Consider the following 24,262-nt stretch of genomic DNA (forward strand, 5'->3'; position numbering starts at 1 on the left):
CCTTTGCACTTAACGCAATATTGTTTATGGACGAAATCGGAATAAAACTTGGCCAAAGCTTTTACTTGATTAAATTATATTCGAGTATGTAAGCGACTGCAGCTGAGAGTTGCTTAATAATTTAATAGATTCTATTAAAGGCTGCGTATTATAACTAATCTCTGCATAACTGATTTTCGAAAGACCCTCGCACACACACTTACATACGCGAGCGTATACAGCATAGTGCGTGGCTGGGTGATTCGCTTATGCTAATAATTCATAAACATGCGCCAGCATGTAGCAACAAAGTAAACACCCAAGGACTCGCACACACATACACGCCCACGCACACACATACTGAGTATACACGTGTAGATGAAATCTTGTAAAATAAGGCACTTTGACAAGCCTCCGCAGAAGACCCCATTTGACAGCCCAAGCCGCTTACTAAGATGGAAGAGCGAGCGAGCGACCTCACAACAATGGCTGCCTCTTGCGGTCACATTTATATCTACACCCACATACACCCACACACACGCACGCACAGAAACACATACACACGCACAGACCGCACATATGCATCACGTGCTCGGCAATAAAATGTTTTCTATGCGTTGAAAAATTGCTATTGCGCGAAGGTGGTTTTCAATTCCAGTTTCATTTTCATTTCCATTCATTTATTTACTTTTTTATATGTTTTAATGTTTTTGAGGCGTGAGAATATTTCATGTTTCGTTTTATTGCATGTGAACAAACACATTGTAATTACATTCAAAGTTCACTCCGTTCGATTGCATTTCAATTTTAAAGCTTTTTACCTAGCCAGGTGCGTTTCAACCAAAAAGGGAACTGATGTGCTAACCTTAATGCAGAAAAAGAAGAAGAGTGGCAATATTTTGTGCACTCCTCGCAATTCATTCACATCAAGTTTGTGGCGATGGTTGTCCATTCTATACGCTGGCCAATCAAGTCCTTTGACTACCGCAGATTCCATCCAAACACAAGACACCCCTGTAGACGATCTACTTCAAACTGTCAGCCAAATTCCAAAGACCACTTTGAATAAAAAAAGAAGTTCACAGATTATCGCTACAGTATGTTTTCAAGCTTTATGACTAATGTTTAGTATTCGATTTAATTCTATATTAAAGTTCGCTTTGATAATCACGTAAGTTATAAGTACCTTGGGGTCTGACACGCCTTCACATGCGTTTATTTCTTATACCCTTTAACGTATCCAACACATCTGCTGTTAAGCTAGGGTCATTTATATTATGAAATCGAATATCAATCTACTTGAAAAGCTTAACGATTTGTGTGCAAATATAATTTGTCCGCCTGACCGTATCATGAGTCATTCGTAGTCATCTAGCCACAATCTCATTTTAGAAAATAAACGCAAATATATACGAGTACATAATTCAAGCTATTAAGTTGGTTATGGAGGCACAAATTCTACTTAGTACATTGCTTGGGAAGAGACAGACCGATCTGCCCTAGTTACTGGATACTGCATACTATTCATAAAAGTTTATCCGGCATCGGGTTAGAAAAGTAAAGTTTTACAGGCAGTTCATATATTTTCTGACTTGGGATGAAGAATGATTCGTGAATGTGCGCTTTGTGGCCAAGACTATAATTTGTTTACACTCCAATTCTCTTTGAAATCGGTGTTCTCTTTTCTGCCCAGTTCGGTTTAGTGTGAAGTTGCCAAAGATGCGTAAATGTTGCGCAATTGTACTGTTTATTTCAATTAAACGTAGCTGCTTAAAATGGCTACCCGAGCCGCATTCATAGTATATTGTTTGCCAAGGGCCTGTGCAAAAGAAAGGAAGAAAACTAATATCAATAGCGACACAAAGAAACATACATACCAGTATTTGGACACTTACAGGTGCTTTCCAGCGAGGCAATAAATTGCCAAGTTTGCGTTGAATTTCATTTTCCGAATCATTAATTGCAACATTTATATAAAGCGAAAAGTAGCGCACTCCGCAAACTGCACAGACCACAACTCGATAATAAATCATTTACCTTCGTCAGGCAGCGCCAGGGAACGCGTTGCAACAACAACCACAAAAAAATAAAACAAAAATAAAAGAATATGTTGTTGGTTTTGCGGGACGCACGAAAGTGAAACCCACAAAGTCCGTGTTGGTGTATTACGTTTAAGTTTTTGTTTCTCGCCCTCCTGAAAGTTTACAATAGAAGCTGATAAGGATTACAGGATAACGAGCAGGTAGTTGTACACACACACACACACACACACACACACACACACACACGCACGCATACTAACAATGGAACAACAACAAAAACAGGTCAATGAGCAAGTGAAGGAAAGCCAAGTGCAAGATAAGTGAGAGAAGAACTAACAAATCGGGATAAAGGCACGTTATACGATGCGTATACGTGATGGGTGTGATGGTGGGCGAGGCACCTATTTAGTTGCCAATGCAATTAAATTAAGAAAGAAAACGAGTGAAAGTTGCAACAAAACAACAACAACAACAACTACAGTAGTTACAAAAGAATGAAAAAAAAAACAGATAGCAAAAGTGAAGTTGGCAGAAACGAAAACAAAAGATAAAAAGGCGTCAGAGAATAAAAAGCCAGAAAGTTTGTTACAGTGGCAGCAAGAGGTGTGCTTAACTTTGCTTAAGCATGAACAAATATTTAACCGGTGGTGAAGGGGCGACAGGTGAAAAAAACAACAATAGCAACAACAGGAAGGGACTGCTTACACATAGCTGTGAACAATGCCTCGGAAGTATTATTAAAGGAGAGAACTGTCGGCCTTAATTCGCCTGCTTTATTTGTTCCATAACTACGATTCCTTAATGCTGTTTCAGTGCAAGGGTCATACCATATAGTTCTATTTCTGCACCGCTTTTCCATGTTGATTGAAATGGCAGATCATTTTTTATTGATCCCAGCAATCATGTTTAAGTTCTAACTTGACTCTACTTCCTCATCCCATGCATGAAGGTCTCAAAAGCTTCCTAAACGGTTATTGTTTCCCAAATAATTATCCCAATGCTTTTGACAGAATTCCATTGCCACTGGCCACTCTTCCCATTATCTGCCGCCAAAAAAGGCATACAAGTTGAGAAGGAGTTTTCAGTTTACATTTTGATCGCATTCCCCCAATCATCGTCTATTAATCTTAATTAGTTCTCCATTGGCAACATAAACAAAATTCGAAAATCAATTTTCTAAAAACTACAAGAAATTGACGACTAAATATTTGCTAACAAAAGGGAGGCTTCAAAGTAAGAGCAACAAAGCAGTACAAATTACTTGTAGAATTAAGCGGAGGAGGTCTTTCCAGCTTCGTACATTTTAGAATTATTATCCCAAAGCGGAGTATAAGTTTTGTGCTAATAATAAATCTCTTCGAATTCAATTTGATTCTCATCAAAACGCTAAAAATCCACATTGAAATGCTGCACTGTGCATTGAATTTTTTTATAAACTTTTTTTTTTTGTGATAGACGGTTCACGGGATCTAGAGAAGCAAAATAACCCAAACACTTCTAAAGCGTCGCGTGAAATGAAAAATATAGACAAGGGAATAAAACCTGAATGAAAGAAGTGAAAAACTATTGAAAAAGAGAGAACAGGTGAAAAGATTTGGCGCGGTGCTGGTGTTTAATGTAGACGCGTACCTCATTCTGTGTGCCAGTGGCACAGTCGGCCGGCCACAAACGATTCTATCGACAGCAGCAACAGAAGCAACACCGTCAAGAAATGGCAAGTGGGCGACCAACTGGTGGGGCAGCCATGTTGTTGGTGGCAGCGATAGTGAAAACAATGCAGCCAACTGCAGATATAACAACAATAACAATAACAGCCACGTGCTGCACTTAAAGCAAAACAAAAAGGGAAGAATCCAACTCAAAACTTCGTAGAAAACTAAAAACGCCTGGCGAAACCGATTAACTACTACTGGATGCCTGCAATAATAGTTAGTGTTGAGCAACAACAACAGCGACAACAACAAAAACAACAAAAGCAGTACCAACAGAAAATACACAATCGCCAACAACAACAAAAACAACGTCATCTACACAATCAAAACTATTTCAATATAAATTTATGCGGGCGCTCATGTCGCTGCGGCGCCGGCGCAGCAGCGACGCGTAACATTGCCGCCGACGCCGACGTCGACGTGGACGGGGACGTTGACGTTCACGCTCACGTTGCTCCCGTTGCTACCGTCGTCGCCGGCATCGTGGCAGTCCCAGAAGCAACAACACCACCACTAGCAACAACAACAACAACAACAACAACAAAGCGACAATGTCAGCGTCCCATAAAGTCGACGGCGCTGCGCACAGTTATTATTATAATGGCGTTAGTTTTTAGCATAATACAACAACAACAGCAACAACTTCACGAAACGGAACAACAACAACTACAGCTATTCTGGCCATTTTATAACGGTAAGTGCCCGCTACTTTTTGCCTGTGTTGTTTGTTTAGCATAATAATAAAAGTGTAGCATACTTTTCAGCTGCTGCAATATTTCATGCCATGAAAATTATGTTTATGTATGTGTATGTGTAAGTATTTAAGTACTTACACCAATGTGCTATGTGTGCGTGCCATAGTTGCGGCAAATGGGAATGAATTACGCGAAAAGTGCGCTCTCAACATATTAAAGTGCATTTAATGTAAAATGGCCAACAACAGTTATTAACAGTTCCCTCATCGAAATATAATTTATTTAAACGCTACGCGCCCCGCTTACGGTTCTTCTTGATATCTTCAAAATACACGTGGGCACTAATCATATGATGCCTCACTTACCATCTTACTTTGGGCACATCTTTCAAACTTAGGGAAAAATACGAAATCTGGAAAAAGCAAGCAAAGAAACCCTTAAATGGTGGCTTTCTTACAACCAGGGACAACTATACAGAAAATTATAGCTGTACATTTTTTAAACTTATTATTATTTTTTATTATTATTATTTTTTATTTTGTTACAATTGGTCCTGAAGATTCGGTCATGTCAGTGTTACATTTTTTTATAAGATACCACTCTTACGAAATTGTTAGACTGTAAGTAATTTGTTAAATCATGCTTTATGCGATGATGGTAGCGCCGTGATTCGAACAGAGATACAGTGAAATCTACCTTAACGGACAACTCTTTTAACCGGACAACCCTCCCAGATGGACACTTTTTCTACAACATTCGTTTCGTCGTAGAGACAGTTCGACTCTCTTCTATCACTCCATATTTTTCGATAAATAAAGCCTCCTTTGGCTTGTGAAAATTTTGCTAATGGACGTTTCAAATGCCTACAAAATAATTGTGGCGATACTCTTCATTGATTTTTATCATCCATATTTTTCCATTTCCTTGTATTCCTAATTATTTAATTCTAAATTTTATAATAATTTGCAATAGAAGTAAATATCTGTTATTTTTCTGCTATGGCTGAAGCCAAGCACTGCACGTCTCTATGGCGCGTTTTTAAGGGAAAAACGTACAAGGTTCAAAATATTATTGCACGTTTATCTAGTATGTATTATGTAAAGCTATTTAATAGTTTTGGATCTTCATTTTATTTTTGATTGTTATATGTAAGTAATTACATAAATCAAAACTGACTTTTTATATTGAATAACGCGAGTTTATTTTAATCGTCTAAATAGAAAAATAGGCTAAAAATTTTAAAAACGTCTATGTATCCTCTCGGCCGGACAAAAGTTGGTCGACAATGAGTATCCGATTAAGAGAGCTTAGACTGTATACTCAGGAGCGAATACTCATTATGGGATTCCTGTTAAGTCGTTGAGCTATGACAGGCCCTAGATATCATGTGCGATTTATATATAGTATATACATAGGCGTCTTCTATTTCATTAATTTGAGTTTAACACTATATATTAATAATACAAGCATTCACTCTGAATTTGTTTATTATTATTTGTTATTGATGCTCCTGTTGTGTCATATAGCTTACAATTTAATGTTCATTCTCAAAGGCTTGCAGCTGATTTAATAAGACGCATCTATCGCATTTATCGAGTAATTCTATCGTTTGTTACTTAGCAATGGCTTTCAAAGTCAGAGTGAGTTGGCCCTTTGCATCACAAAGGGAGTGTCCTTCCTTTTTGGTCTGCCTGAGTGTGTCGGTTTGCGTATCTTGATTATGAATTTGAATGGAATGCATTCATTTCCAAAATAATTCGAGAACAATTTCGGCTTTTCACTGACTGTGAACTGCAACTTTCAGACCAAAGTACCATGCCTACAACGATTTGATTGCAGATCCGACGTTTCGTACACTTTTTGGTAATATATGAAAGCACAAAAACACATTTAATGAGCCGCATCGATTGAGTTGCTCTAATGTAGTCCTGTAATTTACATTAATAATTATCATTCCAGTGGACACTCAATACATACATTGCCAAACAGCCATAACCATGGCTGAAGCAAGCAATAAGTACGTACGTGTATATATGTGTCTGCAAATGCATCTGGTGTCGACATATTTGAATATTACAAAGTTATCTAATGCTCTGTATACAGCCATACTATACTGCAGTGCTGGCATAATTGCGGACTAAACACAAATAGCTGTGCGCATTGCACTATTTATTGAATTTAATTTCTGAGAAACTGACTTACTGTTTTCACATAAATATTAAAATAAATCATGTGAGGGAATATAAAATCTGATTTCGTTTTACAAGAAGCTGTAAATGGCATTCATATTGGGCGACCTGTTTAACGAAATCTCTATGACAAAGCATCGTATAATTAATATTAAAAATTACTTTCTACCCAGAAAAGCGAAATAAAACGAATCTAAGCCGCAATGCCCGTCTGACAATTCCTAAACTGCCATTCGTTTGCCATTGTACTCTAGCAGTGTTTTGTTTATCAGTCCGTAGCACTGTAATTCAAGCAACCCAACACTTCATAAGATGAAATGGTAATATCGACTTTTCTGCACTTCGTCTTAGTTGTTTAGTTCTCTGCTGGACGACTAGGAACTATTTCACTTTGATCTTGCGCAGAGCTTGAACAGAACTCCTCCATCTCCCTTTCTTTCTCTATAGGCACCTTTTAACTATTCCCAGGATGTTCGAACATTCGTGTTTTCGTTCGTCCATCCACCTGGATGACCAGACTTTGTATGTATACTGACAACACGAATTTATATTTATTTATCTAATCACTTTCTAAGCTACACACATAAATATAACTCTATATACTTGACTCTTGGAGTCTGAGTCGCAAAAACATAAACTTGAAATGTTGCAGAATTAGGAGAACATTAATACCAAGTTGCGGTATCCCAGCCCTTGTACCTTCTGCAATCCTTGCCTTCATACAGACGGACATGGCTATATCGACATAAATGTATACTTCATACATTTATATAAATTTGGTCATAGGTTCGGTAACTGCATTTCTTTTTTAAACTGGTGCCTCAACTGATGAGACACTTCTTATATGCTAACAAACATATGTAACTGTGTGTGTGCATTGCAGTTGAGAGCTTCTTACACATACAAACAGACCCAGACGCACACACGATTTCCGAATGTGCAAGTGCAGCGCAGCTCTTCAGTTTTATTCACGTGCCATTTTGTGTTCGGCTTCTGATTTATGGCATGTCCAATGAGGGTGAGTGTGGGTGTGTGTGTGTGTGTGAGTGTGTGTGAGTGTGTGTTCGCCATTGCCTCGTCTGCCTCTCGTGCACTTTATACTACAATAATCTTGTTTTATTAGTCTCTAGCGTAATTTTTCCACAGCTATTCCTGTTTGCGCGTCTTCTGTGCTCGCTCGATTTGTTTTTGTGGTTATTTCCGTAGGGACGCCTTGTGGCTGTGTTCGTACCACTACGTTCGCCAATTCACTTGTCAGTGTTGGCCACATTTGTCCCCCATTTGCCACTCACCACTCGCTGACTAGTCGCCAATCGCCAGACGTCTCGGTTTCTCATTGAGTCGAGCGCTGCCTTTTTGTTTTGTTTATCTCATAAATAATTCATTAATATTTTGCAATTGATTTATTCCCATTTTCTCAGTAGGTTGCCAATTTTTCTGTTGTTGTTGAAATGTCTTTGGAGAATTTGTCAATGATGAAAGGAGCTTCCTGTGCTGCGTCGAGCGAAGGCATCAACGCGTGTGGATTCGGTGATTTCTCTTCTCGTATGTGTCCATGTTCAGTATTTACTTGTATGTACATATATCCTTGAAAGAAGAAGAAGAAAAATAAACGCGAAAAAGTTTCAGACATGTTTGCTTATCGAGCTGATGTATTTGGCTTCAAGCGACTCTTAAATATCGACCAGAGAAAGTTTCTTGCGAAGGCTAAAGGCAAAGTTTCAGATTTTCGAAATAATTTGAGAATGAATAAGAACACAGAATTATGATTGGAAGTTCTGTACAGTTCAAGGTTTTATTAATTAATTTATTTGTTGGAATTAAGATGGCAAATAAAGTAAATGGCTATCATTTAACATTCAAGCGAATAGACCTTCAAACTTTACAAATAAAACAGCAATGGAATGAGTTCAGCATTAATATCCAATAATGAGTTGGACATAGACAGGCATCGACTCATTCATTCATTTTATTAAAAATATTAATATTTATATAATATTGCATTATGCATATGAACTTTATTTTGTAAGTTCTTGAAAGTGCCCGATACTCTTGATCACAACGATGGCTCCAATATGCTGAAATGTCAATTTACAGACACTTTTAAAGAACGTACATCTACTTATTGCTACCGAAACTATAAATGCCAGCTATTACGTAATCCGCATGCCAAAAAAATAACGAAAATCGCAACGGGAAGGAAACACGTGGCTGAAATAAAAAGGAACTTTTGCACACACTCGTATATGTTGAAAATTAGGTCAATTGCGCGTATGGCGAGCTGCATCCTGCACCAGGATATTGCCATGTTTTCCCTAAGCGCCGAATAACACACGCATTCACACACAGATGAGGGGCGCATACTTGTATACATATACTATAGTATATACAGACTCGCACACTCATCCAATGACAACGTAATGCGGTAAAGCAAAATACCCGTGCACACATAAAAATTGCAACAACCAAAGGAAGGCAAAGGAATTGCGGCTGCGGCTACTGCTGCTGCTGCTGCTGCTGCTGCTGTACTGCACTATAAATAAAGGAGCCGCGCTGGAAAAAGGACCAACAGCAGCAAAATTAAGCGGCGCAAAAACTTTTGCATATCATTTACAAAGAGAGGGGAGTCGGGAGCAAAGGACTGCAAGGAACTTGCTTAAGTAAAAACTTTAGAGACTGGCGGCGCTTGCTTTAAAACTACGAGTACACTCAAAATTAAATTAGGCAAAAAAGCAGCGAACATTTTCAACAGCTACTGTTTAGTCATAGAGACAAAATGGCCGACTGACCCTCCGAACGAGCCCGCCAACCCCCCGAACGAGCTGACGACCCAACTCTGAGACAAATGCAATGCAATTAAGCTTGCGCCAATTACAAGCAGAAGAAGAAAAAAGGGGAATAAAAAATGTTAAGAAAGAACGACGCTGGCGCCTCAAACTTTCCCAAGTTTCTATGCTAGTAATGCGAAACTTTATTAATTTGCTTTCGACTACAACTCAGCACGGGATAGGAGCGGCCTTGCAAATTTACAGTTTGCTAATTTAGTTAATTTGGTTTCTAGTATTTTTATTGCGGGCCATTTTGTGCGGCGGCATTTTGCACATTTACACACTTTTACATTTTTACATTTTCGCTGCGCAGCGCTGGAGATTGTGAATTGTGTGGCTATTTTTATTCGGGATTCAGAAACAGCTGACGTTCCCGGACACAATCTAGCACACACTGGCACGCTTTTTGCTGGTTGGCTTTCCCTTTTTCCGAATGCTTTCACTGCAACCAGAGCAACGCCACATTTCATTAATTAAATTGCAATTTTTAGCTTCAGCTGCGTGCGAGGTTTTATTTTTCTCTCTATTCAATTTTTTGCTGCATACTTTGCGGCGCTGGCATGTTAATTTTATACTTTGTGGCACATTTTTTCACACTTCATTTTATGCAGCGCGCTGTTATTTTTTAAGCATATTATTTTACAATTAGTTTGGTTTTCATTATCATACTCACTGCTTCTACTACGCAGCTGCTTGGAATGCAATAAAAAGGGTTTAATTGAATTCAAGAGTGCGTGTGTGTGTGTGTGTGTGGTATTCTGCATAACATGACTCTTGCCCGAGGCATCCGGTAGTCAGTAAACTATATAAAGTCATCGCTTCAAAGCAGATGAATTCAACCAAAGTCTAGCAACATAAATTGAACAGAAATATCCAGTAGTAGACTGGATATCCAAGTCTTGACCTGAAGCCCCACTGTACCTAAAGGCAAACAAATTTTATATAAGGTATGTGAAGGTAGTGAGTTGAAGGAAGCATTCTCCGACCTCTTAATATAGATAATCATCATGGCGAGACAATTTGACTCAGACTGTCGACATTGAATGAATATTACAGTATAAAGTAATTATTATTATTATCTTAGCTGCCTTCAATACTGAATTTTGAGATGGCTATCATAAAAAGGCAGCTAAAGTAACGTTATTTTTTAAGTACAATTTTTATCTCTTCCGATTTGTATACAATATATGAAGTTGTGCTATGTTATTGATCATTATGTGTACATAATTCATTTTTGATGCGGTTTCAGAATTAAATGGATACAACATTTTTTCACATGTATCAAATGGGTTAAGAATAGTGTGTAAGTTGTTACACCGACCAGTTGTGATTTCACCAATATGCGTCGATACTCTAATTTAAATTATTGAACAATGCCTTAGTCTGCATTACAGAATTTGGGGTACTTGGTGAAAAATTGAAATATATTTTTCTACAACCTTCTTCAGTAGAGTGGCCTGTTGTATTTTCAATAAGTACAATATTTCGAGTTTGCTTCTTCATTTCACTATCAATATAGGGGATTATTTCTTGCCAAATTTCTCTCGTTTGATTGTGTGCACCCTGTACTCAGCCAAACATCCGGCACTGAATTATATACGCAGAAAAAAAATAAGAAAAATAGTGATCTTGATGCTGCAGCTTGTGGACGGAGTAGCGGAGTGAAATTGTTTCGCTTCAAACTTTTCTATGAATCGACCGATTTGGATGAAATTTGAAACTAAAGTAGATAAATGCATATAGATTATGTGCGCATTTTGGCTTCTGTATGCAGCTATATTGCCGATGCTGCTAAGTACCGAGGCAGCAAAAAAAGGTCCTGTCCGGTAAGCTAGCCCTCTGATCACAGGCGTAAGTGGGTAAAGATTTCCCTGCAAATGATTTTTGTTGTAATTTTAAGAAGATCGACAATTGTTCCTCTTTTCGGTTAATACTCATAGTATAATAGAAATTGCAGAATACACATAAATTACATACTATATACATACTATACTATAGTACATTCGTTGTTAATGGAACTCTAAATATAAAATTGCAGTTGCATTTCTGTGGAAATTCTGAACAGAAATTGGGGGGCTTATATTCCTTGAAATAATATCATCGGGTTAGGTGCAGTTATCATTTAACAAACTGATGCGTACCTTAGTCATAAATCCAATTTGCAGTCAGAGCCTCAACTCCCTAATGTACTTACAGCAATTGGCCCTTTTTCTGCTGCTCATGCTATCGCAGAATATCCGCATCCCTAAATTGTCTTGCACGACAGCCAATTAGCATGCACTTTACTTGACTTATGCGCACATTTTGCTCCTGAGCAACCTTTTGGTTTTTTTCTTCCTTTTTTGTGTTGCGGGCTCAGCTTTGCAGCCTTGTAACCTTTCAAGTTAACGGCGCACTTCCGGCATCGATTTGTGAAAATCCATTCACATGTACGTGTGCGGGTATGTATGTGAGTGCTAATATGCTCTGTTTGGTGTGTGTGTGTGTGTGTGTGTGTGAGTGCTTGTAAGTAGGCCTGCGAAACCTTGTAGCCGTAACATAAATATTGTGAAAAGAAACAAAAAAGCGCCGCATATACTGTGGCGCGCGGCATGCGGCATGCGGTTGTGCGGTGCAAAGTTGCTGAAAAATAATTTATATATTTTATGCTAACGTATGCTGGCCTCTACATATGAGTGTAATTGTGTGTGTGTGTGTGTGTGTGTGGGCGTTAAGGCTTGGTGTCACACTCTTGCACCCACACAGGTGCACGGGCATTGAATGCGCCTGGTTGGCACTTGCGCCAAAATGTAGACTGCAAAAAATAGCACATGCACATTATTTCAGATACAAAGCAGGATATTAAAGGCATGCTAAAAAATATAAAAAAACCACCATACACACACATTAAAATTTAGCACATACTAATCTTCTACTTTCTAAATGCAACGCAGCAGTAAAATAAATTGCAGGCAGCAAAAAAAAAATTACAACTGAGCACACACATACAAATACACACATTTAGAAATGCTCTCGTATGTGTGAGCCAAATGCCAACGAGCATTTTGAGCATTTTCAGGTGCCTCTCCTGTAGCTCATATGCCTCACGTGTGGCGTTGAATGGTCACAATATGCACGGACACACAGACACACAGACAGACGCACACAGTCCCAGCCAAACAGAGAATTGCTGTGGTTGCTTTGTTGTTATTGTTCGTTGTTCTTGTTGCTGTTGTCTTTCCCTCCGCTTTCTTTGAGGCAATTGTTGTTGCTCTTACTATGTCCGTTGTTGCTACAGCGGCAGCAACTATTTATTCGTACTTGATGCTGCTGCTGTCATTGCCGTAGCCGTTGCCGTCTTCTTTTAATATAAATAAACGTAATACTTGTGCCTTTAGAAAAAATGCAGTTACATACTTGTAGATGTGCCTGTGTATGAGATAACGAGGGTTGTATTATGGATTAAACCAAGGAAGCCTCACCTCACCGAATTGTATTAAATAAGGGATTAAGGATTATACCAGAACCTTTTCTTTACCATTGCAAATATCAATTTCAGTTTAACGATTTTGAGATTAAAAGTTAACTATTATTAAAGGCTCGCATGTCCGAATCAGGCACTGCCTTCAACTCTTCTTTCGATTTCATGGAGGACTTTTAGTTTAATTGGCTTGTCTCGATTTGCCTTTAAGGTCAAACATTCTATCTTGATTTAATATTAATTAAAAAGGCCAGTGGAGAATTAAAACCATTCTATGGAGGAACATTCTTTTTATTTGTGTTAATTTCAATAATAGAAGTCGGCTTCGCTTTAAATAATAATTAGATATTTTTTTCGCAAAATAAAAATTTTAAAGCAGGCTGGAACATACGATTATGTTAATATTTCATTAAACAACCCATGCGGACTCCCTTATGTCTGTCTTTCCTATGCCGCGTTTTTCGCCGCCTGTGGCGCCTGCCGTCAAATGTGTGAGTGTGTGTGCGCGCTTCCTTGAGGGGGCACGTAGTTGCGTTTACTTGCCTCGGTTACATTTTGGGCAAATGGAATTGCTTTTGGATAGAAGATGTTGCGGCAAGCCAAGGCATTTTGCGTGCGTTTGCTTAACTGAAAAGTGCAATGTTTTTAAGAGCCTGCGAGCAACCCACAACACCAGCTTAAAAGATCCTTCCATATGTGTGTCAGTCAAGCACCCGCGCATTGTTTACTTGTGTGTGTGTGTGTGTGTGTGTATGTGCATTGGTGTTTGTGGCGCAAGGACATTGGTAGCTTGTGGGTTGACACCCAAGAACAGGGCTTCGCTCGAGACAGAGTAAACAAAGTTAACATCCCTGCCGAAATTCACAAGAATTATGAAAGATGTATGCAAATGGGCGCAGACAAAGATAAACATAGCATAGCATAGATTTGAGGACCCACTCCTTTTGCTAGTCGTCTAGCCAGTTGTCGTTATTGTGCTTATTGCTTTGTTAGTCTCTGCGAGTACTATGCCTGGCCTAGGCCTTGTAATCCATTTGCAAAGACCAGAAAAAGCGATTCGTTTCAATTTCCTGGCAACGGCTTTCAGTTTCATTTTGTTTACTTTCGCCGTCTTTTCTCCTTTTCACTATTTGCTTGTCATTTATTTTTTTATTAACACATTTTACATTGGAGAGGCAAGCGAGAATAAAATGCTCACATGTTTTATGTTCGTTCTTTCTTTTTTGTTTCGTATTTGGGTGTTGTTGTATCAAATAGTTTGCGGAAACTTTTCGTTTTTGATCAAAGTTTATTTGTTGGTATAGTTTAATGATTCATGTTTGAAAAGATTTATTTGCGTAGCGAATTGCTTAGGTCAGAGTTTCCTCATATTGTGCGGGCTCAAAGTTTTCCGCACGGTGTGAGAATAATACAAATAAATAGTGGCCATTAATTAACGCCAATGAAGGAGCAGTGGGCTTAACAATTCAGCTTGTTTTTGAAAGGCAGAGCGCAATGGAAATTATAAATTATCCTTCACGTTAGGCCGATAATTAAATATAATCCTTGTTCATTTATTCTAGATCTTTTGCTATTTACAAGTCCTCTTTGAATTATCATACTTTTTACGCAATTTTTTTCAGTCTTAGGTGGTGGTTTTGTATGTTGATGATACTTAATAGACGTCAGCAACTTGCTGAAAAAGCCACTGTTTTCTTTTTTTTTTGGAAATTTAATTTTTGTCCTAATTATTAGAGCACTAATAAGATTGGTCAATAAACATCCCATCAGATGGTTTTCGTGGTTTCTTGTGAGAATTAGCACTTCTCAATTGCTGGCAGCATACACAAATACTAAATTTTATAAAATTATCAGACTGAACTTATTGTTATCTTATGTTCAATTTTATTAAATACAAAGAAAATAATAAAAAGATAAGGTGAGTATATGAACCACTAAATGCAAAAAAAAAAAACCAGTTAAGATAGAAGGTCAACAGAGTGAAGATAATTTTACACGAAATGAAGTTGTGAGCCGTGAATGGTAAATAATACTTTTTTATGAATGTAGGGCAAATATGTATATATATAGTACATAGATGAATACAAAGATAATTTTTAGATTCATTTTCTTTATATGTGTCGGTAATCCGGAGAGATTAACTGAGCACTTATTGTCCGGATTATCGATGCTATTCGGTGATTTTGTCTAGGAAGATAAAGACAAGTCTTTGTTTACAAACATGAAAATATGTGGAGTTTTTAACATACTCTTTTGGTTGTACAAAAATATACTTTTACCCTTCAAGGACATGGTATAAAAACGCTTCAATGCATACTCACAATGTCATTAAAATGTCATGTTTTGTTATGGGTGTCAGCGATTTTAAGTGCAAAGTTTTTCCACAAATGCTGTTAAGCACTTGAATATTGCAGATACTTTCAAGGCTTGATGTTGTCAGTTGCCAGAAGATAATCAAATACTAAAGTACACAAGAAACTTTGTCGCCACGTGCTAGGCAGCAGTGTGACTGGGAAGCTCCCACGACCACAGAGCTCTAATTTTTTCACCTGGCAAAAGGCATTCCTCAATGATGGCGGCAAAGTTTCATCCATCTTTTTAACCAATTAATTTGTGGTTTACATTCTTTAACGACCACATCATTAAATACATATGTGTATGGGAATTTTGGTACGCCGAGAGAAGAAAAGTATAGGTTTGGTAAAGCCAACCGAAAAAACTAACAACAAAACAATAAAAGAATGCTAAAGTCGAGCAAGCTCAACTTTAAATACCCTGTACCTCCAACCAAAAAGGAAAAAACTAAAAAAAATTTTTTTCCATAAATAATTAAAAAAAATATATTAATGAAAATATTTAATTAAATTAAAGACATGTTCATGTACAGTTTCAACAGCATACATTTACATCAGAATCGAGCAGCGCTACAAGCAGAGCATGGGCAGCGATTTTATTTATGGCTATAACTTTCTTCAGAATTGACCTTTCCTGATGAAACTTGGCAGGCAGACACATAATCACTAACGGGATGTAGTTACCAGTGGGGGGGGGTGTATCAGAATAAAAAATAAACTCGACCTGCCTAGGGCTTATGGGAACCTGGATACCGAGTTTGGTTATTTTAGCTCTTGTACCTTCTGAGATCCTTGCGCTCATACAGACGGACGGATGGACGGACAGACGGACATGGCTATATTGACTCGGCTTGTCACCCTGATCAAGAATATATATACTTTGTGGGGTCTGCCACGCCTACTTCTGTGTGTTACATACATTCGCACAAAACTAATATAGCCTTTTACCCTTTGGGTACAGGCTATAATTAATGAAAATATCGAGAGGCAAAAGTTTTGGTTAAGAAATGTTCCAAGTTTAATTAACTGCTTTATATTATGCGTAATGGAATTGCTCTCACATAGATATTCTTTAGTTTGTTCAAAGGCTAAACGTAAGTTCAATCAAATAAAATATATAAACGAATGTACGTGGCTTGATTTTAAAGAGCACGAATGGCCTAAACGCAAACTGAAGGAGATTCGAAATGAAAACACCATCTCTCATTCATTGCGTTCAAATGTTCAGCTAATTTAAGTTTTCAAAGAAGTAGCCCTATAAAAACACATTCTATTCTCATTATATTAGCTCCTGTTTTGTTTTTTTTTTTCGCTGGTACGGTTAGTTGGTTTCGCTGGTTTTCTTAAATTTCTTCATGTCGGTCAGACATGCAAATATTTTGAATATAAAATTTTGTTATTTAACAAGTAGGCTTTGTAACGTTTTCATGCTTCAGAAAGTCGAGTTGTGGGCAATCTAATTGTCACTCTTTGTTTAGTATCTAGTGTTGTACAGAAAATTAAATGCATTGATTTGTCCATTTATCTGAGCCATATCATAACTCAGTAGCTACCGAAAAAAACTATAAAGAGCGAAGAAGTCTACATGTTTGGACTATATTTATTAACTTTATTTTCATTTAATTTGTCCTGAAATGTAAATTGCAGAACTTGTCACAAATAATCACAATATTTGTTTTTACAATTCAATTATAATTTACATTATAATCTATAACTTCGGATTTAGATCAATTCCGTTTTCCCAACCCTCATGTGCGATATTTGGTGAGCATTTAATCAAATAAGGAGCCACAAATTGATGGCCCCATTTAAATAAGTGAGCAAATTATATGTACCATAAATTAACCACATTCGCTCGGCTGAACTTTAGCTTTTTACTTAGGTAGTTGGTGTTTGCCAGCCTGCGAGCTCATTAGCTGCACGCGCCTGTTGGGTATGCAACACATTTTTCATAACTTAATCGCCCACTGCAGTTCCCACTTGACGCGGCCATCTCAGCAGTTCGCTCTCTCTTCGTTTCTTCGTCGTCGTCGTCGTCGTCTCATCGTCGTTTAGCGTCGTCAAGAGCACCACAAGCACTCAAAAAATGGCACAAGAAGCAGCGACTGCAGCCACAGGCCGGCTAAAGAGCCAGCCAGCAAAGTTGCAGTTGACACCATCTTATGAAATTAGTTTCTTTTTGACTTGACATCGTTTGGGCCGCGGCTGCCAACGCGTCTGCTACTTGAGCGCATCTGCAATTTTCTCTCCTTTTCTCACTCTCCGTAGCTCCGTAGCTCCGAACCTTTTCAATTTTTTGTGCTGTCTAATGTGAATATTTGTGCATACTTCGCTTGGACTCTGCTGGCATTGCTTCTCGGCTGGCGCACGTGACACGCCAAAGTGAATTTCAAACTTGGCAACGTCAAGCGGGGCAGGACAAGAAAAGTTAAACGTTTTTGCTTAAATTCACACTTGACCCCCGAAAAAAGAGTCGCACTATCCAGCAAGCCAAATAACCCTTATACTGAAAAAAGCTTTTTTAAATTATTTTCATTATTATTGTACCGTTTGTTTGTTGAATGTAATAAACTATCCTCCAATTGGAGAAATATGTTATTTAAACGGCCCTATGAGCTCGATTAATAATTGCTTGCACATGCATTTCCCCATAGCTGTGATGTACAGAGTGACTTTATATGACATTATATTCCCATTTTAGAGATAAGCGGGAGCCGATAAGCCAATAATTTATAATTGCTTTAAGTACAAGTATTTCTTTTTGTCGACGATGTGATGGCACAATGTGAGTCGCCTGTCGAGATGTATATTAAGGTATAAAATGTCCTAAGACTATAAGATATTCACTTTGTTTATATATAGCGTATTTTGCTTAATCGTGCTTTGATGCACTAATTGGCCAGCCACTCCTCCAGAAGTACTAAGTGGTCAGTCAAATTTTTAGTTACATTGATTCTACATCGAGGAATATCTATACATGTACATATAATATGTACAAAAACAGGAAAAGAACGCACCCATGTGGCATACTTGCTCCCATTGAAAAAATTAACATATACAACACTCTGTTTTCTACAAACACTTGCCCATTTAATTTAACAAGGCTCCATGTTTAAAATTGTCTTACGAGGCAATTCTTTTGATATGTTTATGGTTTAAACTTCACATTGTGCGCAGGTTGCAGATGCGGGAATATGCTGTTCACCTAACTGGCTAGACAACAGATTTTGTGAGCCTTGCGCTGTAGAAACACTCGAAGTTTGCGTTATATACGAATAAGTCGAGTAGCAAAAAGGCATGAAAATAAACACGGGCAGGTGAATTTAGCTGAGAGCCTCCATCAAATGACTAAGCAAAAGGTACATCACTTTATCAAAAAGTTGAAAGAATTTCCACTTCACAAAAATACCCAAAGGGTAAACGTCAAATTGTGGCAGCCAAAATTTAGGCTAAAGTGTTTTTAGAATTGCAGTGTAGGCAATTCCGTTATTTGACCTTTCGGGTTTTGGCTGCCCGTCCGTCATAATTATCTTGGCCTTGTCCAATATGCGTCTTACTGGGCACAAACTTTAAGCAAAGCGCACAAAAGCCGACAGGAGCGGAAACAATGAACACAGAACTTGGTTTAATTAAGGGCAGCAAGCAAGCTTTCCTCCTCCTCTCTCTCTCTCCCTCTGCCCCTCTTCCCGTCTCTCTCACTCTCTTAGATGCCATCAACTGCGGCCCACTGAGTGATGAGGTGTTGTTTGGCCTTTGAGTTCGGCGTCATTTGAAAATTGCCAACCGCTTCGATAGCCAGCCATTTGGCCTGGCCTGGCTAGTCGAGTCTTTTTGAGAGCAAAAACAAAAAGCCACTTATACTTCATTTGGGCCGCTTTGTTTGCCTAGTGTTTGTTTGCTAGCCTTGTTCTTCCCTTTCCATTTCTGGTGGTCAACACTGCGTTCGAGTTGGCTGCGAATGTGTGCGGTTCATTTGAGTAGCGAAGCTACCGAGCTAGTCGCCATTTGTAATTTGTTGCTGGTAACTTTTCCAAAAGTCGCAACCTCTCGTAAGTCACTCGAGGCAGTCGTTTTCGGAGATTCTCACCGTGGCTAGCATTTATAAGATTGCTCTGTTTCCAACGCTTTGTTAGCTTTTAAAGTGTATACTGCCAAGTGTTTCCGAATTTTCATTTCATGGCAACTGTCCTTTCTATTTGGCATAACACTTTTTTCTGCAGCGTTCAACAAATAATGTGGCATGAGTTTTCTTGTCTTCGATAGATGTAGTCAAATGGTGCTTACACTGCCACAAACCAATGCCGCATGGAAGAACTTAGCAAGGGAAAGCGTTCAAGTATCTTTTCATAAAAGTTTAATATTTGTTCCTTTTTGTAAGTTTCTTTTACTCTTTACTATTTAAATAAATATATCTTTGAATACAAGCGAAGAAGTATTTATTTAGTTTTATTTCTGAGTCAGAGTCAGTTATTTTATAGTCAGGGAAACAAGTTTATTTTAATAATTTGTTTAGTTCAGTTAACATTTACAGTTAACAATTGCAATATTTCAAAAATAGAAAAGTATACAAAAGAATTCAATTTAAACGCCTCTTTGGTTTGCACTCGAGATTAGTTAGAGTTCATTGGACTTATTATTTGAATCAGCCGCAATGAATAAATATTTTTAGTTACGGTTTTAATTTACTTTCCATATAGAAGAAGAACAGTCGTAGTAAGCAGGAATGCCACTATCGAAGAAGTACCTATGATTTGAATAATATTGTAATGATACAGGGCTGTATACAAAACTTGGAAATTATTTAAATTTAAAGCAATTTACATTCTTCGTGCAGTGTATAAGTATTTGATGGGCATGCTGAACTCCCAATGGATTGCTCTGATGCATGGCTATTCGGTGATTTGTAGTGGGCTCAATAAACTTGCATCATTTACAGCTTGTTTGATGTCCACTCAGAGGTTAGATGTGGTACCAGGTCCATATATCTTCTCGCCGCCTTACAATCGGTTCATTGTGATGACATTAGGATCATTGATTTGTACTTCATCGCCTGCTAGATAGCATTTAGTGCTTGAGTAGCCTGGGTACGTAGGCTCAAAGAAATAAATCAAATGGATACTTCCCGAGTTAAATTAACTCAAATCTGGAAACTCAGCATTTAAAGTGTGCCCAGCTTCACCAAATTTATTGCTAATCTTTTTAAACCATCAGCGCCGCTATGCATGAACATGCGAGCTCAGGCGACAATTGGCGCAACAACCAATGGACAAACAGACAGATGGACAAGCATTCAAACAGTCAGTCCGTCTGGTTGTCTGGCAGTCAGGCAAACTGCCAAGCAGCCGAGCAGCCCAATGAACCATCCCAAAGAGACAGGCAGACAGACAGACAAGCGTTTGTTGCTTCTTCTTCTTCTTCTGCTGTTTGCCATTGTGGCCTGTTTGGCGAAAAGCTGGCAGTGCTGTTGCAACAAGCAACAAATCCTCGGCCAGAGCGCGCCGCAACTATTTCCACAAGCCCAAAAGCGGCGTTCGCTCCACCGTTGGCAGAATGATATAAAATTCCGCAGTGAACCACAGCAAAGAAGCGATTTGAAATAGCATGCAGCGTAGACAACTGGAAATGTCATAAAATGGTACATAGCCCGCAAACACATTTCCACACACAGGCACATACACAGACACATACACAGACACATACACACGTATGCATACATATACACAAGTACAAGAAACATCCACTTTGGTGTGTGATATATATGTACATACATACGTATTTATTTATTTTCAAGCTCGCAAATATTTCAAAAAATGGTGCCGCTGCTTTTATTTTATTTCCTTCTGGCAGCGTTGCAAGTCAACAGTCAGTTTGGCACTGGAGCTTCCGTTGCTGCGTCATCAACACGTAGCTGGTGGCCTCTCTGGCTATGACATGAGTCAACGCACTTGTGTTCCAACAAGTATGTGTGTTTGAGTACCAACTGGCGCAGGACAACAGAACAGAACCTCAGTTTGCAGTTAACAACTAAACGTGACAGGACGAATACGAAAGTGCCAAATGCTAATAAAATGTCAGTTTACTTAACATTTGTAATTTTGCGAGGATGAAGAAAACAGCAGATAACGGAATGTATTTTTGGTTGATGACCGTGCACTCTCGAATGTCTGCTATCTTTGCACTATTTTTACGAAATTGTTACCACATCATCCTAATCGCCAAGTCCCTCTAGCCCCGCCTGCTCTCCTGTCTGTTCATTATCGATTTTATTATTATTTATTATTGCTTACTTCTAAAGACATTGCAACCAAAGTGCATGTTGGGAATGTTGTGATCCTATCTAGGTGGCCATAGAAGACGAAAGGCAAAATAGATAAGAGTGCTCCATTAATAGACATAGGTTAGTAGTACAAGGGATCCCATGACCATGCGAACAGAAAAAAAGAAATATTTTGTATTTTAAAAAAAACTACTAAAAACCACTTTTTAAAAGCTTCTACCCCCCAAAAAAATTGTGAGCACACATAAACACTAAATGGATGTCATTGTCAAATTACTGAAGCTGTGGAAATTCACAACTGCAAGGGATTCAAAAGGGGCTGCATAAAAAACGCTAAGTTCTAAATTCTCAGAAAACTTGGATACCAAGTTTGGTTTAGAAAAAGATTGAAATAGTATAACAGACTTGCTTGACAATGTATAGAAATGGTCCTCTCAAAAGAAAAGGGCAATTCATTCATTCATTCAGTACGGCCATCAGTTCGTTCTTCGATTTTGATTTTCTCTCATTAATTGTGGCAAACGCTTTCCTTTCATTGGGAATTGGAAAAAGTCGCAGGAAGCCATGTAGGGAGCCTTGTATCTATATATATAAACGGAAATTTTACATAACGTCCTTGTAGTATTCCTTATTTACCGTACGACCTGTTTGCTACAACTCAAGATGCACTACGCATTGTAATCGAAGAAAACACTGCGCAAAGCCTTCACCTTTTCCTCTCAACAGACCTCTTATGTCCTAACCATTTCAAACATCCGGAGGGTTTTATTTATAATTAAAATAATGTAATATAATAAAACGCAATTAGTAAAACGCATAGAAATAATTACAATTCCGATTTTGATCACTCGTCATCCACAGCCTCCGAACCGTCCTTATTTGGGCGCGTGACTTTCTATAAATCAAAGGAAAACATCACTTAATTAAGTGAAAATGCAGATTTTTATGTCGCCTACCAATAGATACTGGTAATCTTGCTTTTGTGGGCGCGGCCGCTCTTTGCGAAATTTCATGTGTTTCTTGCACTGATTATATAAGAAAACGCCCTGGTGCTCGCGCAAAATAAAGCGGTCCTTCTCCAGGCTATGCGCAAGGCGATCCTCCTTGTATTTCTGATCCGAAATGTAGGAAAAAATTGCATTGTTGGGTACAGGCTTCTTGTCCTCCTCCTCAAACAGTTGGCAAATCGTTTGCAGCTTTGGCTGAAAGTGGATCATATGGTTGCCGCAATCCTTCAGTAAGCCGCGAGTGGTGCTGTTTGGCGGCAAGTCGAACTGTGTGTAGACAAACTCATACTTGGACAGCTCAGTGTCGGGGAAAAGCGGCAGCACTTCGACAGGATAGGCCTTGCTCATGGGCTTGATAGGATGCTGGGCCGCCGAGTCGTTGACATCCACAAATGTCTGATTGATGAGCTGCACTTGTTGCTCATTGGTTAGCGGTTCGGTTTGCATGGAAATGTGTAGATCTGGTTGCTTAGGCTGACTGGCAGCCAGACTTTCCATTAAGTTCCGTTTCTGCCGCTCACGCTGCTGCTGCTGCTGCTGTATTTCGGCCTGATGCTTAGACTGTAGACTGTGGCAGTCGAGCTCTTTTATGTCAGCCAAAAGGGCCTCATCACGAGGATCCATGCGCTGCGGAAAGCCATCGCTATCGTACTTCTCCTGATTAACCAGATCAATATCGAAGAGCAAATGCAAGCCCTTGTAATGGAAGTCATAGTGACTTTCCTGCTCGGAAAAAATCGGCGGCTCCTTGATAAAGTCCAGCAAACTATTACCGTACGGCAAGAACTTGGCATCGATCACAGGATCCGGCATCGGGTTGTTGTAGGTGACAGGACAAATATATTGGCTACTGTTGGTAAAAGCAAATCAGACGCAATATTGGGGTCAGTGCTTCATTCCAAAAATATGCACACACATATACACTATATACATACATACATATATTTCATTTTGAAAAGACAAAGCCACAGTCGCAATCTATTTTACTTACACCAAGTCATTTTGTTTTTTCTTCGGTTCTGTTTTCCTGCTTGCTGCTGGTTTGTTCATGCTGCACGAATTACAACTAAATTCTTTTCGTATTACCAAGTTTTGACTACACCTATCCCTAAAATGCAACTAATGTGACAGCGTAGGCACACTCTTATGTATGGCATATTTGATGGAACTAGTGTTGTTGAATATTTTCTCATATGTTTTATACCAAGAAGTCTTTACAACACTGAATCAGAATAGTTTTCTATGTGATAGATGGCTGCGCGAAGGCCCATAATAATTGTTTGGTATGAGTATTAAATGTTGTTAATCGAATCTTATTTGTCGTCAAAGCATCCCTCATGAGGTAGATCATTTTTAAAGTCTGTGCGTGTAAATAAGGTACTTTTTTCTATGTGTAGTCAGTCCCGGACACACTTCTCACTCACTTCAGCTTCCTCGGATTTCCTGTATCTATCGTCTGTTTCGTTGACCAGCTTTCTTTGGTGGCTATCGAGCAATGATCTACTATTGCAAGTGCTCCTACAGAGATTAGTTCGTGCTTACGCTAGCTCTGCTCCCTCGATTGCCAGAGTGTGTGAGGCTGGAAAACCGATAGATATTCTTGCCTGGAAATTTATAGAGAAAATCATGCGTCCTGTAATTAATTTCCTAACTCTAGTAATTTCATCATCACACTTAATAGCGTTCACATTTTCCACAATAAAGTATCGTTATTATTGT

At 38.6% G+C, this 24,262-nt stretch overlaps 1 protein-coding gene across 1 annotated transcript; it reads right to left on the reverse strand.

Moving 5' to 3' along the window:
• Positions 1 to 22,299: 22,299 nt before the first annotated feature.
• On the reverse strand, positions 22,300 to 23,639 carry LOC115630614 (RNA polymerase II-associated factor 1 homolog). The gene is made up of 3 exons (XM_030527240.1): positions 23,535 to 23,639; positions 22,493 to 23,393; positions 22,300 to 22,431 (listed from the first exon to the last, which is right to left on the reverse strand). Exons 1-3 carry the CDS (start codon positions 23,591 to 23,593, stop codon positions 22,381 to 22,383), a joined length of 1,011 nt encoding a protein of 336 aa, XP_030383100.1. The 5' UTR covers positions 23,594 to 23,639; the 3' UTR covers positions 22,300 to 22,380.
• Positions 23,640 to 24,262: the final 623 nt, after the last annotated feature.

The sequence above is a fragment of the Scaptodrosophila lebanonensis genome, unplaced genomic scaffold (assembly GCF_003285725.1).
Source record: "Scaptodrosophila lebanonensis strain 11010-0011.00,11010-0021.00 unplaced genomic scaffold, SlebRS2 tig00001410-arrow-pilon, whole genome shotgun sequence".
Classification (NCBI taxonomy): domain Eukaryota; kingdom Metazoa; phylum Arthropoda; class Insecta; order Diptera; family Drosophilidae; genus Scaptodrosophila; species Scaptodrosophila lebanonensis.